The 25,215-nt window shown below is 31.2% G+C and overlaps 1 protein-coding gene across 1 annotated transcript; it reads left to right on the forward strand.

The window, feature by feature from the left end:
* Positions 1-17,044: 17,044 nt before the first annotated feature.
* Positions 17,045-22,107, forward strand: LOC105622881. The gene is made up of 5 exons (XM_012204290.1): positions 17,045-17,080; positions 18,426-18,817; positions 19,099-19,964; positions 20,466-20,613; positions 21,894-22,107. Exons 1-5 carry the CDS (start codon positions 17,045-17,047, stop codon positions 22,105-22,107), a joined length of 1,656 nt encoding a protein of 551 aa, XP_012059680.1.
* The last annotated feature ends 3,108 nt before the right edge of the window (positions 22,108-25,215 follow it).

Genomic DNA, 25,215 nt, shown 5'->3' on the forward strand with positions numbered 1-25,215 from the left:
ATATATATATATATATATATATATATATATATATATATATATACTTAGACTTGTTCTTTTTTGGCTATATACATATTAATATTGAATGATTTTTCTTCAAAAAATTATTTAGCTAAGATAGTTTTTGATATTTGCTACAACGAATATTATAAAGATAAGTGTTCATAATCTCTTTAATCCCAGTATAGGTAAAACGAAATTTACGTAAAGATAATTAAATAAATATTTTGATAATAATTTATTTTCTTAATTTTACTTTTCTTAATTTCGTTCCTCAGAATTTATGTTCGAATCTTGTTTTCTCGATAAAATTTATTATGAACATTATTTTATCATTTTGACTTTTACAATAAAGCTATTTTGTTGTGGAAGAATTTATGGAGCCTGTATAAAAAAATTGAGTTATTATCTTATATTGCTTATATTATTGATTTTGGAATACATTTAAATTCATATTTAATGAGAGATATTATGAGTCCGTATATTACATATATTTTATTTTGCATTAAAATTTTTGGACCAACGTGATGCGATTGTTTGTTTCAAATCGGAAAATTGAAACAATAAAATATTAAGTGAAAATAGACCGAGAAATATTCTATTACTATTAAGCAAAAAAGGCTATATTCGATGGTCGTGGTGACTCTTAATATTTAATAATATTTTTTGCGTGAATTTTATAATTTCCAATTTAAGCAATAATATGCTTATTAATGCAATTTAGTGGTGCGGAACATTCAATTTAATCAATGTGCATTTTCTTTTATTGAACTGACCTTTCGGCCGAGTTTGCAAAATAAGCCAGTGATTACTTTGAGCGTATAACATGTTTACAACGTACTTGGATAAAGGAATGTTTGGCAGGCACTTGGGGTATGCACTTGCAAAATTGCAATCTCGCGTCACCTTCGCGGTGTATAAATATATCCAAGTTTTGAGAAATTCCTTAACGATTAATTCCACAACAATTAAATCCTTGCTATTAAAGTTCACGTGAACGAGGATAGTCAAATATTTAAGATATGTCGAGATTGCGTTTTTCTTAGAAAAAAAATATCATGAAAAGAATTTAAAAATATATTACGTAAAAGAATATTGAGCGTACGATTTGCGCTTTGACTGGAACGCAAATAAAACGTCGCGTAATTTTATGGGACGGTGCCCGTAAAAACATTGTGTTATTATCCCACATTATTTATATAATTCTGGAATGCAAAGAAAATTTCTTATCTCTCAACTTCTTAAGGCGAGAAGCCTGTTAGAATAAAAAAAAAAGGCGTAACGAATAACGATTGTCCTTTTATGTATTGAGTGTTTTATAAAACATTTTCCACCTCTTTTGTCATTTCACATTTCTAATGTTATCTGATATTTTATCAAATTTTTACATGCAGCTAACTGTATTGTTATCCCGTCATTTTTCATATACAAAGTTTACGAATCGGATGGCGAGACAAGCGCATGTATACACCGTTTATAACGAACGGTAGTCGAAAGAACAAGGAAGAACGAACACGCCCATTTCTCTTTATGCATCCAAAATATCAGATAGAATTTTGAATAATATCGAATTCTGATTCTTCGGGATAGTGCTTGCACTTTTAGACAATCCGTGAGATATGATTTATCGTTGTTCTCGTTCGAACATAGAAAATTCGAAGATATGTTGAGAGTAAGCTAACATTCAGCACAGCTGTTCTGCTGTTGATGCTTTTAAAGAGCTTTGTAGATCCGATAAAGAGAATCAATTGATCGAGCGGATTACAATTTGGAATATATGTCATATATGTCGTCATATATGGCGTATATTTAAAATCTAAAAATTACCGATCTATCGATTGTGATTTCGGACTTTGTTTACTGGTTCCCCATCCTTCGTAATTGATTTTAAAGCATCAGAGCCATTTCGAAAACAAAAATTCTTTTTCAGAGAGCTTTTTTTATATGTTCGAATGTATTGTATTCGCTTGCCAAACAATTTTAAAAGCCGTGTGTAGCATTTTTATGAGTATTTGAAAATAAATTACATTTTTTAAATAACAAGAAATTACATAAAATAATCATTTTTGTGACATGGAAGATACAAAATATTAAGATACAAAGTATCTTGTGTCCTTATTTTACTCTTATGATAATGATGACAATTTTAATTATGACGAACTTTGCGGATTGCTCGATCTTATCAGATAAAATATCAGAAAAATCTTTCTAGATTAATGCCTTGATCCTTTGTATGCTTGGCTCTATATCTACTTATATTTTAATTACGCCAGATTACGTGTGATCAAAGACTATCAGTTTTTTGTGTACAGAGAGAGAAAGAGAGAGAGATAGAAAAAAAAAAGAAAGAGAATATTTATTCTTCTTCGATCACGCACGATGCGTAACTAGGGAAAGCCGAAAGCCTCTTGAATGAAAAATGTCCTCCCTGCCAGAAGTGGGTCAATGATAAAAGGAAATATTTACTGCCGGTTTCAATAATTGTCTAAATCTTGATATCAGAATGTAGTTCCAATTTAACGAAGAAATTACAGTTTGATCCCTCGAGAAATTGGAAAATTGATTTTAAAAGCATTTTTGCCGTTTCATATTAAATATTTTTATAATTGACTATTGTGATTTTGATTCTTAAAATTGAATTTATTGATTTTTAGATTAACTTGTACGCGCTGCAAATAATTCTGTAAATTTTAATAATTTCCGAAGAATTGCACAAAATAGGAACAAATTATTTTGTTATCGCGTCAGATTGCTCGCGCGCGCGCGGTGTGTGTGTATGTGTGTATTGTCAAACAGAACAATGAACCGCAAGACGAGATTTGGCTTAAACCAAGTCCTATATGACTGAACTTTCTTAATATCACACTGTAAATTTGTATAAGAAGCGAAGTTTCTGTTTACTGAAAATCCTCAACTTCATAAGCCGTTCAGCAAACTCTTTCTTTTCATTTTCATTTCTAAAAGTGGAATCTTACCTCTGTTTATCCTCTTTGTAAATATATTCTTATATATCATGGATCCCTTTAAAAATCTACGTTTCGTTTTATTGTCCATCTAACATCAAAATTTGTACTAAGTGATATCTCTGTCTATATCTTCACACAGATGGTATAAAAATAAAATAAATATACACAGCAAATGTATTTTAGATATATTTTAGATATACTTTGCTGTGTATATTTTAGATGCTATCGAAACATGTCACATTTATTTATTTATGGATATAATTAATTTTTATGGTTAGAAATTTAAAAATATATTTTTTGTTTAATGTTTGTAACTATATGATTTTATTCTATCAGTATTCATGTTAAATTAATGTTAAATTAAATTTACGTCGTAAAAAGTAATTGATCTTTTTTTTGCGAAATTACAAATTGTTTTGCTGACAAGCATTGATAGCAAAATTAAATTGCGTTCTCGCGTACGGAAAATATAAAAAAAAAAGCGCTTTTACAGGGAGCTTTTACTTCTACCCATTTTATGTAACCGACGATCAATAGACGTCACGAAAATGTCACGTAAGAAAAGGTCCAAAGGTTTCATTAATGTTAAAGATACGGGGAGTCAAACCTGTTGCCTTCTTTATTCAAAACGACAAGAAGAATGGGAAAATGTCTTTAATGATTCACTACACAAAGCGGCTTTTTATTGATCTATCAAAGCACGGAACGTGTACTCTTCAAAGAGACTACCAATCGTATTTCTGACGTGGAATTCAATTAATTCCCTAAAAGTAATTACTTTTGTTATGCGTTTGTACTAGTTTATCATAAACAAAATACTTGCGAAATCAAATCTGATTGTTTTCCGCGAGATGTAGCATACCTCATACATAATATCCGCTTTGTAATAATCTCTCGTGTTGTATTTAGAATGAAATTGAAGCGGTATATATGATTTAATTTAAAAGTATGCTTGAAGGTACTTCTCATTTAAAATGTGGTTTATTGGAATTAATTTGCTTTTATGAAGCGACAAAGTCCGTCTCGCTAGAGACCGACTGACACTATGAGTATAAATTTATGAAATATTACAAGATATCTTGAACGAACAGACTATGGCGAAACGTGTATGATGTAGCTGCGTACATTGTGGTGATCTAAATAGCAGTGGGCGTTCTTAATCGACGAAAACAAAAGGCCAGCGGCTTTCACCGTGATGTTATATGCACTATAGAAATTGGTCGGAGTGAAGGTGCTTCGTACGTGCATAGAGAAACGCGTCCGTGTACAAATTATATTGTTAGGAAGTAGCGTGGTCTTCTTGAAAGGACTCTTTTGGAAAGATACGAATTATTACTCACGATAACTCGTGTATTATACGAAAAGAATAGTATTATCTCTTATTCACGTGATCTACTTTAAAATTAAATACATTTGCTTCAAATAGGATATGAAGGAAATCGGTACTATAGAGATATATATCATGTTATACGTCAAAGCTCAATATAAATGTTTGAATTAAATAAATAAAAAAGCGTCAAATCGAGAGTAGATCTTGGTGCCTAATAATATTTATACGTTGAACTTTTAAGTAGATAGATGGGATGCTCAGAACACGCCAAAAAATTTTATATTTTTTAATAATACTGTATAGAATTAAATTTACATTAAATTTATAAATAATGTCAATTTAAGTAGTGTAAGTTTATTAATTTTACAAACAGTAATTAAAGTTTACTAACAATTAAGATTTAAGAAGTTTATTAATTTTATATTTTTTTATCTCAGAAGAATATAAATTTTATAAGAGGAATGTATAAAAATAATAAACTTTAAAGCTTCTGGGTAATATACGTTTTATTTTTCTTTTCCAGAACAAAGTTTTTAAGATCATGCTTGAGATGTTATGGCCATCTGTCTACTTAAAGATTAAATATAAATACATCTTTTAAAATTACATAAACTGCGTGTCGTTTACTATCGAAATTGAAACGTAATCATAAAACTGAAGCTGAAATAATAATTTAATTAAATTAAATCGAGAGATCATTAATTTAATAATGATGTTTAAAAATTATTCTGCGTGATATTTTTGTAATATCAGTTATTTTCAGTATTTTAAAATGTTTATTAGCATTATTATTCAATATCATTAATAATCAATTTAATTGGCGATATTATTTTAGTTTCAATTTATGATTGCGATTTTAAGTCCGACAGTAAATATTATAAATGTTCATTTTTTTCTTTACTTTCTTATTAAATCAGAAATTAGTAGTAGTACTAGTAAGTTAAACGGTTTGCGAAATTACTCGATATTGTTACAAGATCCTCAATACTTCTCCATTACGACCAAAAAGCACACGCTAAATTAAGCATTCAGAGTTAATCTTGTGGTCCGTTCGTTTCTTGAAGAAGCTGAAAGCACTCGCTTTGTCTAGCATACGTCGCCATAATATAATTAAAGCCAGTCGATTCGAAGTTCACGGAACATTTCTGGGAAATTCGAAAGCTCTTCATTTCGTTTTGTTACATCCTCACTCTCACGGACAAGAATCCTTCGTGGCGCGGTCCATGTCGTTCCACTCGAAGTAGTCAAAGACGGCTATAGTCAGACCAAGCGTAATTATTTATTGCTGTTCTAGAAATATTTCCCAAGAATATTATTTCTCGATCTTATTGTTATTTCTATTATCACGTTCAAACTTTACTTAAAATATCTCTTATCTCATAATAAATTCTATTCATCAAAAATAAGTTTTCAAAATGTGAATTTCCTTAGGGATTATTTAAGTATATTTAAGATACAGACTTCCTCTTCTCTAATATATATTTTGTATATTGTCTACAGAATGAAATGGGTCAAGTTTTATATACCTAGTGAGAGGATTAAAGAACATTTTATCGGTTTTTTGAATTATGAAGTTTTTTTTCGAAGCGCGTCTTAAATATTTATGAGCGAAAATTCAGGAACGAAGAACGTCTTGTTTATAGGACGTGTCTGATCATTTTATCGTCCGTTGAATTCTGCCATAATCAGTACGAAGGTCTTCTTCATCTGCGAGTCCTATATCTTCGATCAGTAATTTCCCTTCTACGCGGTCGTGACGAAAGCAAACGAGAGCGCGGCGACTCTATGCAAATCGAATTCAATTTGTTTCGCATTGCACGCGGCGCTTTCTTAATTTATTGAACTTCGCGAGCTCGATACTTTGAGTTCATGTTTCACGCGATACGATTCTTAGAATAAAAATTTATCTTTTCAATAAATGTTCATCCTACGAGAACAGATGTTTGCTTGCGAAATGCGAAGAAGCGGCGAATGAACACTGTACGAATAATTCCATTCGTATCTGCTCAGATTAATTCCTCGATGAATCCTCAGAAAGTTTGATTTGCGCGACGCGAAGCATTAATCACATGTATACATGCGGCACTTGTTATCAACTAACGCACCCGTGTTACGGTGCGTCGTGATTTATCGTCGCCGTTTGCAGCATCGCTCGTATGACGAATAGCAAACTATCCGATAAAAGAGATGTACATCTCTTTCTGAAATATATTTAATTGTCAGGATATCCAGTTTGCGCGCGAGCGAACTCATTCGGCATGGATTATTGATATTCCTCGTGGACGTGCTAACAATATGGAATGCAACAGTGAACGCTCGTCGCTCCGGCTGCTCCGATTACGTCGACGCAATCTTTAAATTACAAATATCCCGTATTAGGATAAGAACACACAATAGACAAAAGTCGGCCGACTGTTTGTGTCGTTTATATTTTATGAATACAGCCTTGATCAAAAATATTAACCATCAGAAAGAATGATTTTATTGAGGTATCTAAAAATTTTAGATAGATCGATATCTGAAAATAATGTTGAACTATCAAAATAATTAGGAATCTTAAGCATGATGAGCAATGCAGCAAAAAGTCGTAACTTCTGGAAGCCAGTTTGAATGTCCTATATAATTCTTTCGATAATCTAACAAAATTAGTTTCTGATTTATCTAGTTAAATTTTTAGATATCAAAATCGTTTTTTTTTCACCTTATTATTTAACATTTAGATCAAACATTGATTTTGATATTCGCTGTTAATTATCCTTTGTTTTAAGAATTAAATTTCTATATATAATGCTGGTGACTAATAGTAAACAATATAGGTAAAAGAATTACAAATAATGAAAAAATTATTTTTAGTCAAAGTTGTAAATACATATTATAAATATCTCACAAATATTTAAGACACATTTAAAAAAAAATCTATATAATTCAGAGAATTGATAAAATATTTTTAAATCTTCTTTATATATATATATATATATATATATATATATATATCTATTTCTTGTACTATATAAACTTAGTACTCAAGAAAACAAATTAAAATTAATGTACAATAGTATCCATGCAGTTGCATGCATTGCCAAGGACTTTTCATAAATGACAGTTGCCGATACTTAGTCTGAATCTTGGATGTGGTTAATCGCTAAATTGAAGCAAAAACTTAAAAATATTGTTTCTAAAATATTGTTTTTGCCATCTAAAACAAATTGTTGCTTCGATTATGATATTTTACATATCTTTTCCGTTACATTAAATATGTCTATATATAGCTTTGGATAGAATCAAAAACATTATACTACAAGCTTCACATATGAACTTAATTAATACGAATTTAAGTAAGAGAACGTTAGTATGAAAACTGCATTTTGCGATGGTTTGTACATGATTGAGTGTATGACAGTTCGAAAAGAGTAGAGAAGGGCGTCTTCACTCCATATATGCTGTTCAAGTAGAAATCATTTTAAAATCAAGACAACATTAAGTAGAAATTATTTTAAGAAAAATCATAATGATGTTATTTGATAAACTTTTAATAATTTATCTTATTATGATTTTGTGATTTACCTAGATTTTGCCCTTAATTACGCAAGTGTGGAATTTACACGCGCGATCGAATTATCTACAGGTTCGTCATTGTTCTGCGTATACCTGACGACGTATTCGATATCGACGTATCACATAAATTGGATACAAGCCTCTTACGCGCAACATATGGTAAACTTAAAGATGAAGATTAAAGTTGTCAAGCGTAATGAACGGTTAAGTGATTAAATGAGGCCTGCGCGCTTGATTAAACTTGCGGATACCGGATGGCTCGTCGATCATAATTCCGCGTATCGATCGCACATTTCGCTATGAGATCGTAATAATTCTCTCGTTATTATTTGAAAGAGACATGACTTCCGCGGAAGATTAATGTCGTTTATCGAACAGATGCTCGTTCTCCGTTATCAGAAGCTCTTGCATGAATTTTATAAGAAAATGGTATAATTCTTTTGACGTTGTCATGCGTATTATTTGAACTGCCGCTATGCTGCTCTGTCTTAACTTAAAAAGTGATAGTGAATTTAGTAGTGTAATAAAAATTGACAATATTCACAACAATATTATATAATAATAATTATATAATATTATATAATATTGTTAATAATATAATAATAATAATTATATAATAATATTATATAATAATATTATTTATTAATAATTTAATACTACAAGCGATGATTATAATACTCTCTAAATTCTTTGGAGTGCAATCTCACTCTTAAAGATTAAAAATTCTATCATTTAGAACGATAGAATAAACAGTAAAAAGTAAAAATTTTGTTACTCTCGAAAGGAAATGACTCATTTTTTTTTAAGAGTGCGGCAAAATTTTTACAAGAATCTATTCCAAAGAATTTAGAGATTACTTTTAATTAATTGGTATTCGCAGACCTACTAATAATTTAAAACTTAAAAATTAATATATTTTTGTTTAAAGTTAACATTAACGAACAAATTTTTTTATTTGGAAGATCAAAATATAGAAAGCAAGAATGTAATTTAAAATTATGTAAGGTCATAAAAACAGTTGTTATAAATAATTTTCGTAATGCGCGTAACTGAAAAAAATGTCCGGGTTCACTAAATTTGCGAATATCAATTAAGTTCAAACATTAGTTGAGGTCTTTCACAACAGATTCTTTGTTTTAAAACGTTTATTAGTATTTACTACACTATTAAATTAACAGTCAATGTAATTTGTGATATTATTGTCGATTTTAATTTATGATTGCGTTTTCAGTTTCTGATAAATTGACTTGACATACAATTTATAGAACAGAAAAATATATTTGAAAATTTGCATATTGAATATTAATAAACACTCTAATTCTAAGATTCGCTTTAACCGAAAATAAGATTCTATTATTTGATTTATTTTCATCGATTTTCCACTTATAATTATGAATACTAATTATGTTAAAGAATATAACGTTTCCTATTTCACTTCTCTATACGCTAATGTTTTTTTTGCTCCTATTATGAATCTTGAATGAAGGTCGCTTGCTACATTTCATTTTGTATATTCCTCTAAATACGCAGAATTTCATTTCTAATTTAGTTGGCTTACACCATACATTATCCTTCTTAATCAGATTAGAGTTTGCACGTCTCGTGCTTCTAAAATGAGGCTTATCTGCACGATACAAACGAATGGAGCTTGAATGGCACGTCTAAATGAATGTCTTGTATTTTAAAAATCTCGTAATTTAGATCGAAAGAATTTTCATGTGATAGTTAATTAACGCTTGATCGAAGATTCCTGAAATAGTATTTGAACTGAATTAATACTTCGGCAACTTTGATAAACTTGGCAACCTTACTTTTGTTCACGTGAATTTAATTTCTGCCATTCTATTTCCACCTTTATTTACGAAGGATATAAATGTCATGGCTCGTTTTACCCCAGAGAGTCATTTTTATTAGCTGTGGTACATTTTTGGTGATATCCTTAAATGTCGATTACTTTGATTGATGGATATAATTATCTTCAGAATAAAAAGAACCAGTCATGATCATCGATACATCAACTGTACATCAACTGTATAAAGGAGACTCCTCTTTTTTCGGCAGTTCGTTTAGGTGCGAAAGTCGTAGGCGAAAAACGAAAAATCGATGAGAGATGATAACATCATTTAGACGGCCCATATCGTTATCGTCTCTTACATTAAATTCGCCCAATCGCTTTGACTATTTTTTGAGCGATGTGTCATCGAGAGAATCCTCAGTCGTACAATCTGTGTTATTTCCAAGAAAATGCCTATACGCCGTCTCATTAATCATATCTGTTCGCAGAAAACACGGTAGCCCGAACTTCGTACGTCTACGCGTGGGACGATATGGAGGAGTCATTGATAGAGCGAGATCTCTTTTATAATCTCAGTTACGTCATGACATACATATTGTGGCGTATTCTTTGAATAAAAAGCTCGAGTAGATTAGAGGTGGCATTATGTGAAATAAATTGGCGTATATATTTGTGGACGATGCTTTTGCCGTTTCGAATGAAAATAGAATAAAACGCGAAATAAAAATCGAGACAGATTATGATTTCTAATAATAAGATTGTTAAACAAGTGTTCCAAAAATAAGTAATAAAATAGATCGCGGTGTCAGACTAAAATGTCGACATATGTATACATTGCGATGCGCGATTAGAACAGTCGACGCAAATTTGAATACTCAGACAAGTTTTGCTAATGTAATTACTGTATACACATTTGGAGGAGACCTTGTCATTTCGAATAAATTGATATTAATATTTTTTGTTATAATAATTTTTTGTTATAATCTTTAAAAAATATAGCCATTGCTCGTATTTTATATACATATTTAATAATTTTATATATATATCAATTAATATTGAATATTAATTTAATTTAGTAATTTCTATCGCGTTCTATACCGTTAATGTTTAATAAATTTTATCCAATTTGAATTATTTTTAACCATTTCTATAGGTCTTCATCGCTCTCAATGCCATTAACGTATCTAAAACGATGAAGTTAAATAATTTAACTAAAAAAAAAAATGTATTAAATTTGATTTATATTTAGTCTACTATTTGCTAAGTGCATATGTTCGTACAAACGTTATTTACTTTGAAATTAACCTTAGAAATGGATAGATTTACATTTTGATGTACATGGAAGTTAAATAACAAATGTGAGTTACCATCATTCCTTTGATATCTAACTAAAGTATAAAATGTACTGAAAAAATAATAAAACGCTAAATAGAATTGAGGCGGATTATGGTTTCCGATAACGAGACATAGTTATTGAACAAGTATTACAAAAATAAGTGACATAAATACATAAATCGCGTTAGACTGAAATGCTGACATGTATGAATACGATTAAAACAGTCTACTTTGACACAAATCTAAATACGCACGCAAGTTTTGATAATGCGATTATCCCAATTTGCTATAGTTAGTACACGAGATCGAATACTCTCTATCTAATGCAACGTATTATTATGAATATTATTGTAAAGTATTAATTTTCCTACTCAGTACATTTTCCGCTCTAAGCTTTCAGACAAACAATTGTAAACCGATTAAAACTTTTCAAAATTATCATATGCATGAAAATTATTTTGTACACAGTTTAATATTCTAGTGAAAGTTACTTATTAAACAATAAGTTTTAGTAACAAGATTCTTCGAAGCGATTTTGTTGTAAAAGAATTTCGCTGTATTATTTTAAAATACATTACATGACAAAGTTGAAAAGTGTTTCCATTTTTGAGTTAATTTTATTTTTAATTTTATTTTATTAACATTTCTCTTGAGTATGTATTACATGTATAATAATTAACATTTTTTAGTTTAAATAAAACCTGATTGAATACACAGTAAAATATTAATAAATGACATATATCTCTGGAAAAAAATGTGGAAAAGAAAAAGAATGAGAAAGAGAAAAAATTTGAAAAAATTAGTTCCTCTTCATTCTCTTTACAGGGTTTTTATTTCGCCAAATAAAAATATAACGAGCAAAAAAAGATTGATATTATGAGGCATATGTTGGAAGAAAAAACACATCTAGCTTTTTGGAGAAACGAAAGAAGAGGCTTTGCCTACACTTCAAATACGATTTGCAGGGCAAGTGCGAACGCATGTAACATCAGTCAACAATAGTGAAAACTTTTTTGAGAGTCCCGGTACATTGTCGAGAATCCAAAGTCTCCTCATATCTGCTTATGACGTTCTTCAGATTGGTCGATTTTGTAAAATTGTAAAGTTTTCATTTGTCAAGGGCATGCAATAAGTGAACTTACTGGGCGAGACTTACAGGGCGCAGTTAATCGCCTGTAAAAAAAGGCAATGTCGAGAATACAAATGCGTTCTTCAAGCCACATAAAAGAACGTATCAATAGCACGTTGAATATGGCATCGACAGATCGGAAAACGCTTTGTCACTTGCCATTGCGCCTCGTTCAAATACACTTCACTTGTATAGTGTTTACAATTCTTTCGCAGAGAAATTTTGTCCAGTTTGCAATTTGCTAGTCAGTAAAGTTTTCTCATTAAAAACACAGTTTTGAGTAAAAAAAAACAAGCGATCTCTGGATAAATATATTAAATATAATCATATAATAAAGTTATGATATTGCTTTGTTTTAAATTCTAATTGTGATTACAATACGTACTTTAAAATTAAACAATTATTACGTAATGTTTTTTTAAAATTCATTCTTCTATGCTTAATGAAGGAAGATCATTAATAATTTATTGTAACAACAATCATTAATATTTCTTGAGTTATTTGAGACAAACAGAAGAATTTTATTAACCAGGGATTAAACAAATCCATATGATCCATTGAAAAATATAACCTTTAGAATGTATGAATCCACTAGATTCTCGATATATATCCCTATGGAATTTGTACGCATCGAGAACTAAACATTTACTTTGCCGATAAACTAACTCAAATGCGAAAACATGAAAATGGAGCAGGTAGAAAGAAGGAGCGGGAAAATTCACAGGAGCATCTGTTCAAAGGACGGAGGGATGTGGGCGATTGAATACTTTCACAACCAAATTTCGTACAAGACAGCAAGAATTTACATTGCTTCATTCCGTCAGGAACGTCCTCTTCAATTTGCCCAAGTATTCAAATATTGTGCCCCATGATCTCTTAGATGCCAAGTAAATTTTACCTCCTAAAAACTATAGAAAACTTGATAGCGTATTCTTTGGTAATGATACATCGGAGAAGCAATTTAATAGAAATATCTATTAAATTGGCTCGCTCGAATGGACTGGTAAATTGAGTTATGTAATAATACTATAGTTTTTTAAAAAAGAATCTGTATAAAAGATTTTGATTATTTGAACATTAATTTATAATTATTTTAGTAAATTTGTATTAATTTTTAACTATATAAATAACATTTTCCAGAGAAGTAAAATTAAAATTAATACTTGCGACTTAAAATAATGTTTCGGATAAATGGTCACGAAGTCCGAATATGTAATACTATGTCATTTGAAATTATGACACATTCCGTTGACTATTCATAATTTTTCGAGGATTTATGCGTGTGTTTCGTAGTTAAATAATAAACTGTTTCGCATATTTTATATTAAAAAAATGCACGTTAATTCAACTGTTTTAATTTTTAATTCAATTGTTAGCTCGGATCCGGCTTCATCATTTTGTCACTAATTTTGAACAAAAGTAGAATTTCAGATTTATTATTCATTGAAGGAATTAATACTTGGTATTTAGTATGTGTGATGTAATTGGCGAATAGGTTTTCATCACAGGATAACCCATATTAGTGTTAGTTTCCTAGGGGGATTCAATTTAGTTCTACTAGCCAAGGACTACGATTTAACATGCCTCAAAGAGGGGTTTAATGAAACATGGCTGTGATCACTGGTATCTTCCCGCGTACAAGAATTATCCTCTGACCTTTCGCAAAGCAACAGTTTCCGGAAGTGAGCCAATAATTAAACATTTACTTCATTACGTTGCAAGATGGAATTTTCGTATCACTTGTTAAACACAGTGATTTGCGAAAAATTTACAAAAATTATATCATAAACTTCGATATAATTCGCATAAAGGAAGCTTGTTCGATTAGGTAAATAAATTATATATATTTTAATTATATATTTTGTTATCGAAAACGAGATTTTATAAAAGTTACATTAAAAATTTTATTGAAGAGGATTTTGTCAAAAAGGATGTGAATAATGGGTGAATAAACGAGATAGCTGCGCAGTCAAATTTCCGCAAATGTGCGTGTTTCTGCTACGCAAATTTGTGTACATTTCTCATAAGATAACTATCCTTATTAATGTGTTGCCTTTTAGGCAACTTGCTTATTCCTGAATTAATTATTAAATATTGTAGTTTTAATTTTATCTGCTTGCAATCAATATCGTTTTTTCAACTATTTCTTTTTTTTTACAATATTTTTTTAATCTAAAAAATGTTAATGCTTTATAATGTTTTTGACAAAAATAAAAAACATTATAAAGTATTAACATTTTTATTCCTATTAAGTGAATCCTCCAAATGGCGATGGTCCTATTAATGTGCAATTTGTATGCCTATCCACATTTGACTCATTTTAACATATAGTTACTAAAAATTACAAGTAAAATTTAAGTTAATATATTACTTAAATCATTATTTCAATTATGTTTATTTCAATGTACACTCATAACACAACGTTCTCAGCTCCAATACAGGGCACATTAATAGGGACAAGCTTAAAATCTTGCGGTACGTATTATTGGATTCACATAAATTCCTCATATTTTTTGAAAAATATTTAAAATACTTTAATACTAAAAAAATAAAATATTATCTTCGATATGCATAATAATTTAATTTAACAAAAAAAAATATTTTTTCTTATTTATTCGTGCTAATTTTCTTTATGATTTATCGAAATATAAAAGCACACTAAGGGACAGACACAGTAATTGGAACAGTTACGCTACACAGAAACAAGATTGTATAATATGAAACGCAGCAGGTGTTGCGTGATGCTCCACATAAACGTGTGCAAAGAATATTGAAATTCTTATATCTTCTTAAAATCGAGTGTAGAATGGATTTTTTATTTAAACAACAAAATAAATTTTAAAAAAAATCTCTCCATAATAATAAATTCAAGTATCAATAGAAATCATAATGAAATCATAATCATTTCTGTAACAAACTTTATAGATCTTTTCTCGAGTGTAAAAATTCTCTTTAAAAATTAAATTAAAAATTCTCTTTGTCTTTGGCAAATTTATGTACGAACTTCTTTAGCGACGCAGTAATTTATTTTTTATTATTGCCTAGCTTGATCAAATTATACAAACATTTTAAACATTATAAAGTTTATCTGATATTCCGAAATTTATTTGATACTTGATTCTATTATAAAGAGATTTTTTTTTTTTAATTTATTTTGTCCAGTAATTTCAGTAATTTATCTTTTATATTTAAAAAATTTCGAATAAGAGAGCATCACGCAGTACAAAAAAATTGTTTCAATTTTTATGAATATTGAAATTTGTTTAAATTCAGCGCAGTAAAATGTGTAAAATGTAAACAGATGTCATATGGTCCTTTGGCCGCAGACGTGTGTTGTAATTGTAGCTATCATATGCAGAGCTTGACGTCAAACGCATCACCGAAATTGGATTTCAAGCGTCACTAATCTACCACTGTAATAACGTTAATTACGTTACCGGGGCAGTGACAAATATTTCCTGATATATTGTACTAAAATCATTGTTTACGTATCCTATTTGTCGTCATGTGTTATTAGTTTCAACATCAATAACTTCCCGATGTCGAGTCTTGATAATTTTACCAATTTTGTCGTATAAACTATTTTTATTGAAATATGTTGATATATAATGAAATATGTTTAGTTATAATGAAATATGTTTTTTTTTCTTTAATATCTGTTATCATTTAAAAAATTTTTTTAATAATGCACATCAATTATCAAATATGTGATAGTTTCTTTACCGCGATGTTAAATATTACATTTTGACGGTATAAAAGTATGTTCAAATGCGCGTTTCGCTTACGGTTTCATGTTCAAAGGATATTACCAAATGCTCACAAAAGCATACGATCACAGTTAATATCAACAACATCTGACCGAAATTTGCAAACTGTTCCACAATTTACGCGAAGCAGAACAATATTGCGAAGGTACTTTGAGCCAGTTCCCATTGGCATAAATCTGAAGGTAAAGTAAGTCGACGCTAAACAGAACATCATGTAAATTAAATTTTAACGAAATTAGTCTGATAAATAAAGTAAACTAAATCAACGTAATTAAATAGGGGTAATTAAACACATAAAATGTCATACCATTTAGTTTATATGTTATAAGATATATATTTATTTTTAATTTAGTATGAAGGTGGTATAAAGAAAATTTATTAACGATTACCAAAGTTTGAAAATTGAATAATTAAATGATATTATATTTTGTATGCCATCTTGTGTGATTCTTGTATTTTTTTCATTGTAAAATAATGTAAAGATACTCTGGAATATTACATAAAGTTTAAATTCTTTTATAAAAGAATATATTGAAATATATTGAATATAAATTCTTCTATAAAAATGTAAATATATATTATTCTTAAATCTGTATATATCGCCACCTGTGTTGAAAGATACGAATTTTATAGAATGCAATAAAAAATTTATTGCCGTTGCAATGCCTACATAAACGCTGATAGCGATTGATACCGCACAAAGTTCCAACGGTAGACGTCAAACGCTACATGTTTTCAGTATTTCGCAAATGTACGATATTCCCTTCATTACCATTTTCACTCCGCGTATTTCCCGTAAACTACAATGTAATATATCCGTGATCATAAACAACGTGTCGCGGCCACGGGATTTAATTCATTCCTGACATAGGGGGTGATCATTTAATTATAGCGCAGCTGGCACGTATTTCGCATATTATGATCAGATTAATTCTCGCGTATCTCATATCTCGTCGAATTTTCATAAATCCACGTAGACACATATCATAGTATTGCTACTGGTGTCGTCATATTCTTTCTGAAAAATTAGTGTCAAAACGTGACCGCCTTGCACGAACCACGTGACTCGGATTCATGACAATCGATTAAAATGGGATTTAATAGGATTATATAAATGCTCAGTTACCTTGAGCGTTGTGGAAATAATGGGGGATTGAAGTGGGGGAAATGAAGTGGAAAGCCGGAAACATCGAGATCATGCTGGTATTTTAATTCTAGCTCTGTTATCGGTTTGCTTTTATAAACCTCATCCGTGATACTCTACTAATTTGGTAATTAATTTTCCGTAATATAAACATGTTTTTATAATTTTCCATATTAAAAGATAATAATAAAAATATAATTCATAATAATAAAATTTACTAGGAAAAAAATTAAACAGCATGCATTTTATAATATATTTATATATTATATTATTACATAACTGACTTTGAAATTCTAGCATTAATTTGTGTATTTATATATATAAATGCATATACAAACTAATCTAGTATTTCAAGAACTTTATGTACGTGTTAACCAGCAAAGGCAGAGAAAATAATTTTTAAGTTACTGTTTTTTCAAACGAAAGAGCTATCTGGTAAAATAAATCTAAATGACGTCACAAGTCAACTCCGTTTGTCAAAACGCAGTAGTCAATACGCAGTAGTTGAAGGATAATACAAAAACGATATCGTTCTGTCAGCAAGACGACAAATCACCTAGAAATCTATCGCTGTCAAATAAAATATGAAAGAATATTGATGCTTTCTGCATTTTATTGTCTTCTTTTTAGGTAGTTTAGTTGGTGAAATTCAACTAAACATATATATTGATATATATTTGCGAAGCACATCATGTGTGATATTAGATTTCGTCGTTTTGAAAGCATACATCCATAGAGAATTTAATAAAATTGCATAATTGAAGATCGACAAATTCAACAACATACTAAAGAAATGTTCTGGTTTATCAGATATTTCAATTTCCGCGTGTCTCTTGCATTATTTTTATTATTGGAGTTTATTGGAATGTAATTATATAGCGTGTAACGCCGATAATATTTTACGTATCAATAATTTATTTTTGTATCAATGGTGATTATTACATATAATTAAATGAATGCTCAAAGAAAAAACACAGTGATAGCAATTATATATAGATGATAATTATACAAAAGTTTTATCTTTTTAAATTCCTTTGAATGGAACTTACTCTAAAAAGTGAAAATTCTCTAAAAAAGTGAACACTTTTTAACAATGAAATTTTATTCCAAGGAATTTAGATATTTAGAATTAATGTCACAATTAAATAAACTATTTTAGAGTTTTTATTGCAATTAAAAACAGTTTATTTAATTATATATATATAAATATAGTTGCTATTTCTATATTTTTCTCTAAGTGCAATGTGTATAATTGTGTATATATATATATATATATATATATATATATCGACGTATATAATAAAGGAATATTGAAGAATATGAATAAAGTGCTAAATTCTTTTGTGCAAAAAGTAAGATGCGAAGAGGACCTATTGATCCGTAACCGGTCACGTTTCGCTCCAGGTGACATGTCAAGACGAAGAAGGCAGCCAATGCATACCAAAGAAGATCTTCCTGACGTTGTTGCGTTTACCGGAAGTCAATTCAAATCTGGCAGCATATTCGAGGACGGCGAGGATAATTCAGGAGGCGAAAAATCATAACGACATGGCTCATCTGAAAGCTCTTAGTTCCGAGGAAAATGATGACGCTGAAATCTGTATACCTAGTGATATCTATCTGGAGCTCCTCAGGGATCTTGCGATTCGTGGACATCTCGTAGCACGGGATTTGATTCCCGAATCGGAAAAACGCAGTCTTGCTACTTTGGCCAAAAACGATGATCTACCATTCATCGTACAGGAGCGCGAGGATAATGGCGATGACGAGGAAAAAAGGAATATCAATATACCTAGGTATATAATTTGAGATTTTTTTGATTCTCCTGAACTTATAATAATTCTGAACAGGAAATATTTAAAATACAAAAAGAGATATATCTCAATAAAAATAAAAAAGAATTAGAAATCGTATTGCATTTTAATGATCTTTTGACTCTTGTTATGAATAAATACCATTTAATAATTTTATAATCTCATACTATTAATTTTATTATTAAAAATATTACTCTCCCCCCCCCCCCCCCACTATGTCATATTTATTCAGTTACCTGAATTAATTAATTTGTCGAATTAAGTGATAATCTAGAAGAGCTAGTGCGTGCATCGATGGGCGACGAGTATCGTCGACGAATACCCGGGATCTACGATTACCAAGTTGAACTGGACCCAGAATTGATCGAGTATCCGTTAGACAAACGTAACGTCGGCGCCTTGGCGCGGGACTTCGCATTACCCACGGGTAGACGTCACATCGGCTCGGTGCTTCGCGATTACAGTACGATGAGCGGCAAGAGAAACATCGGTTCTCTGGCCAGGCAGAGCATGCTGCCTATAAGCGGTAAAAGAAACGTCGCTTCTCTGGCGAGAGACTCCATGCTGCCGCAGAATGGTAAGAGAAACGTCGCCGCGCTAGCCAGGGATTCCTCTCTGCCCTACGGTAAGCGATATCTCGGTGCGTTGGTCCGAAATGGCGGTTATCCGATCCGTGGATATGACGAGGACAAGCGCAACATTGCATCATTGGCTAGAAATGCTGACTGGCCCGGTTTTATGAAACGAGGCGGTACCGCGGGTGCAGGCAGGATGATCGCTCGAGTGCTCAACCGTCACGGGAGATCCTTGAATGATCACGAGACATCCAGTGAGCCCTTGGACCTCCAGCAACTTATCAAACAAGATCACAACGAGAATGATGCTAAAGCGAACGTTGCCGGGGATTGGCCCACACTCTTCAGCATCTCGGAGGAACTAGACGACAGCAGGGCGAAGAACAGATCAAATAGAAGGATGGACGCAACGACTTCACAAACGAGGCACAAACGACAGATCGACTTTTCCGATGAATATCCGCTGCCTGTCGTGCAGAATACTAACATATTCGATTATGAGGACATCGAGACACTCGCTGATCATTATCCGAATGCGGAGAAGAGGTTCCTAGGTGAGTAAAATTAGAAATAGCCAATATTTTGGTTGGTATTCATCTAAGGATTGATCTTCACGAGAGATAAATGTAAAATAAACTCCCACAGAATTTATTTTATATTTATACTATGCGTGACACGCGACATTTCGGGCGTTATTAAGTGATGACAATCCCTTATTAACCTTAAACCCGATTTTACATTTATAACGCGAACGAAGGCTATCAAATGTCATAGCACTATCGCGAATTTATCGCGCTTCTGTTTTACGTGAGTAAAATTCAAATCGTATTTTCTTTCTTTTTGTTGATCAATATTTAAATTTACCGATTGGTCCGTCAGCTAGAAGAATTCGCATTAATCGCGGGATCACAATTCAATAAATTTTTTTTCTCTTGCACGCATCCATAGTGCATCGTTGCTCATTCACCTTCAAAATTTCACAATAGCGTAGGAAAAAAACGGCAGCGAACAAATCGACATCGTCTATTGTCAACTATAAACTCTGTCGAGAACAGGTTCCTCGCCGGAGATGCCGGCCGACTCGGGCTACACTGAAGTATTGCAACCAAGTAAGAGACATATCGGAGCCCTCGCACGCCTCGGCTGGCTCCCGTCGTTCCGTGCATCACGATTCTCTCGGTCACCGCGATATCTGGTCGAAAGGTCAGGTCATTAGGCAGCCGCTCTCTGTTTCTCTATCTTTCTATCCTTCGCCGTGCCCTCTTCTCCTACCTCGGTGTAATATGTCAACCGTTTTGCCAGTACCTGTACTCAAGTAGAGCTCTACCTACAGATTGAGAAAATATGTTATATCTATGTGTGTGCCAGTACCAACAGATTTATCAGCCACGTCACGTCACGTCAATGATTACCCACCAAATACCAACAACCACCTACAAATCACGTACAAAATAAAACGTTCTCTCCAATTGTGTCTTCTTCTTCTACTACGATATCATCTCGGGACTCATCACGGTAGTTGGGTGTACAATGTTTCGATGTAATACAACGTCTCGCTGTTAGAGACTACATATTAGATCATTAGAATGCTGGTAGTTGATCGATGTTAGACGATTAGACGGCGTAAAATCGGTGTTATAGTTTGCCACGTTTATTCGGTGTTAGTAATTCTAGTTAGTAATTCTTAATGTTTCTTATCGAATGGTTCTCAACATTAATTAATTTTATTCTTTTAAAAATATATTTAATTACTAAAAATGTTATTAAAATACGTTTAATTATTCAATTATTCGAAAAATCACGAACAATAAAAAGTGTGATTTATTTAAAGTTTCAGTCTCTCTATATTTACAGCCTTCGAATTATTATTAAACTTAATTGTTGGGAACCATGAGTACCGTGCGGCACTTTTCCAGATTATATTAAAAAATGCAATGTTACATCAAAACGATTTTTATATTATTTCATTTTTATTTTAATGGTTTGCGCGACATTATGTGAGTTTTCAGCAAAATGTTTTCAGCAAAACTCATGTAATTGATAGGATTAAAAACTATTGCTAAAATACTTGTACATTTCATTGGTGTTAGATGTTCAATTATGTTGAACGTTTCTGCGCTATCGGTTTTTCTGGAATCTTCGAGTTGGAAAAAACGTCAATAATTATTTTAATAATATAAATGTTTATATTGTACATATATATATACATATATTGTTATTTATTCTTCTCTACACTAATCAATTTTTTTTCTATAAAATAAAGCGTTTTTATAGAAAAAAATTTGAAATTTTTACAAATAATCAACAGCTGCATGAATGAACTTTCGTTTTTATCAATTTTCTACTATCATTTTCATCAAATAAGTGTTCGTGCTGACGCTGTCAACATCGATTTGTTATATGTTTAGAATTGATCCAATTGTATATGGTTGTCAAACGAGCGGTATTCTGCAAAACATAACGAAAGTGCAAATGAATTTCAGGGAGGATCCCGCAGATGGGTCCTCGTCCAACTACACCCCCCTCGCGTCAGCTAAGACTCGGTCGCTAAGACCGTTCATCCCGAAAACCCGCTACCTGCAGTCCCTGCATCGCCTGCACGGAGATTGTCGACATGGCTTCAAGAGGTTCCTGTTACCGGACATCGATAACTTCCTGCGAACGTCGAACTCTCGCATCGTGTCCCATTCTATGTAAAAACCCTCGCCTCGCCTCTCTGTTCGTCCAGGGCGACGATACCGTACAAATTACGTTATATATTGGACTCACACGTTTTACTCAGCGAATCGTAAGGGGAGTGAGAGGAAACGGATGTAAATATTCGGATCTTGTGTCTGATGTTCTTCCTTATTGGCCATTGATTATCCCTTGTCAACGGTAGATATCTACGAATATATATGTCTCGACCATTAATGATCTCTTAAGTAATCCAGCGAATTATAAAAATAATAATATTACACAAAAAATTGCTAAAAAAAAAAGAGAAAAAAGTTGATCAAAATTAGAAACGGTAATGGAAGTGGAGAAGTCCGCAATTCCGTCACGCAATTTAATCAGCGACTAATTTCACAGATTCATTGAGAAGAATTGAATCTTATCGCAAGATCCGTCGATGGACAATAAGTTTACTGCTCGCCGACAATAATAGTTTCACGTAATCCTAATGACGCCTTAAATGTGCCCTCTGTTTCGAACAGATTTTAAACCGTTATGCGAAAAGCGTATATCTGGAAAAGAAAACAAATTTTTCTCGCTCAACAATAAACTATAGATTTTCCTCCACAGTTACAAGTTTCTGAATGTTATGTAAAGGACTTGTCTTCGATAATCTCTAAATTTACAAATTTCTGTAAGCACGTATGTTTCTCTTAATATTTGTATGCCTCCTTTTAATCGATGTACAGCAGACGTATCTGCCAGTTTTTGTAATTCGTGTATTTTTCGAAGCAAGGCGAGAAATATCTATGATCGAACGAAATAATATATAACAATGATCGATCAGCTCACGGTTTGCGATTTGACATTGGTCTCTGATCAGTAACGCCATTTAATATCGGTATTATTAATAAATCACTTTTGGATGTCATCGTGCGTGCGTGCACGCGCGCGCGCGCGCGCGCGCGCGCGTGTGTGTGTGTGTGTGTATAAACAACAAAAAGGGAATGAAAGATCAATTTGGCCGTTAATTTAATAAATTATCGCGAGGTTGAAATATTTTATTCTTTGATCAATTTCCCATTTAAACGAGATGCAATCGCGAGAGAAGTTATATGTTAGTTTGATAATTATTATTTAGCTCAAGCTTCATCAGTAAATCATTGCGAGATCGAAATATTTTACACGGCGGCCGTGACGAAATGTAAGATCACAAAAAAAAGATAAAAAATTCGCATTTATCAATTTGACGATTATTACTTGGTGAAAACGTAAATTGTCGTCGAAGTATTAAAAAAAATGGTATGTTACTCGCAAAAAGAGTAACTTACAATTGCGAAATACGATATAATATCGACGACCATTAGCTAATCGAAAAAGATTATTCGTCATTCTCCAGATATTTCTCACCATGTTACGATCAGTATTTTTCCTCGTCACGTGATTTTAGATAGTTGTGATGTAAGAGTCAGATGCAACGAATATATAGATATTCATTACATTTGTTAATTGCTTAAAAACCGTATTCGCTTAAAGCATATCAAGTGTAACTATTGCTTCATTGGCATAATAAAGTAATTTCCAATTCTTTTCATACAATTTTAAAATTTGGAAAAAAATTTATGAAAAATATGAAGTTAATTACACGCTTCTCTTTTATCTTTTGTCTTTTATAGAATTAGATCATAAAACTTACAATCTATATATATCTGAATTAACAATTTCCATTTTTACAAATGGCATTATTATATGAATGTCTTTTTCATGATAAATTTAATTAAGAACGTTGCACTCGCAGAAGCGTTCAAAAATTTTAAAACTGGAAAACAAAAAAGTGACAGGCATTTATAACGAACTAAAATATGTAGTACTATTTTGCGGTGCCATTCTCGTTCCTACGAATATTTGTCTCGTCATTTTCAATATTTTCTCGAAGTCCTATGATTAGAGTCATGAAACTTTCGATCGTTCGCACACATGCGTGCAAGATCGAGAAGCCACGAAATAATCTCCGTGAGCGTAGTAACATGTATGATGTAAATGCCAAATTAGTGCTCAGAGAGCTTGCGAGCTCTATGGCGATAACGCGAATTCAGTTTCATCCTAATCTCCACATTGTATCTCATTTAAATGTTGTTAGAAACGTCGTTGTGTAACATGTGGTATTACACGTATACAATCGAAATACGCTCGATGTCGCGGCATCATCGGTCTATCATTGCTGTGGATGACATATAAGTCTCTGTCGAGTTCTCTTTAACTTTACGACTTAAAGTACTATGTGTTTATCTAGACAATAATGGATAACCGAAGTGACAATAAAACGATAATAATATTGAAGTAATAAACTCGAATTTCATTCTGCAAATGAAAACTTTTTCCTTGTTCTCAAGTTTTATTGCTAAACAGTATCGTTAAATGCCGATTTAAATTACTCTTAAAATAAAGAATGTAATTTGTAACTAAACAAGGAAGAAGAAAATATTAATATGCAGCAAATAAGAATTATGTTATATATTGTGAATTTTATGATTTGATAAATTACAAGTATTCTGTTCTTTTTTTGCATATGATTTTATTTTAATGACAATTTAATAATTAAATAAATAATTACAATAATATTATTTGTAAAGTATATATTATAGTATTTTAATAGAAAAGTATTAATTTTATTATCTACTGTCATTGATATAACAAATATTATCTAATAGATTGTTGACATCAGACTTTATTTTTATATTATTTTAAAACTTCAGGAAAGGGAATAAAAAAATATATATAGGATTACATATAAATTGATAAAAAATTTATGTAACTATATGTGTAAAGAATATAATAATTTATAGTAATTTATTTATAATCCTGTTTTTACATTTAATTTTATACATTTATATACAGAATATAATAATTATGTACTAATATATTACTTTTATATAATTATAATTATATAAAAGTAATATATTTATATGTGACAATCGTAATGTAGAGTGCAGTGCAGCTACTTTTTGTGCTAAAGATCCAATGTTCAAACCTCGGTTCAAATCCACTTAAAACAAAAATTTGATTTAATTGCCATCTTTCAGAAGGTGATGGTAAACCACCGAAAGTATATTTGCAATCCGGAACTTCTATAAACCATAGATGCATCAA

Source organism: Atta cephalotes (assembly GCF_000143395.1).
Source record: "Atta cephalotes unplaced genomic scaffold scaffold00049, whole genome shotgun sequence".
Classification (NCBI taxonomy): Eukaryota; Metazoa; Arthropoda; class Insecta; order Hymenoptera; family Formicidae; genus Atta; species Atta cephalotes.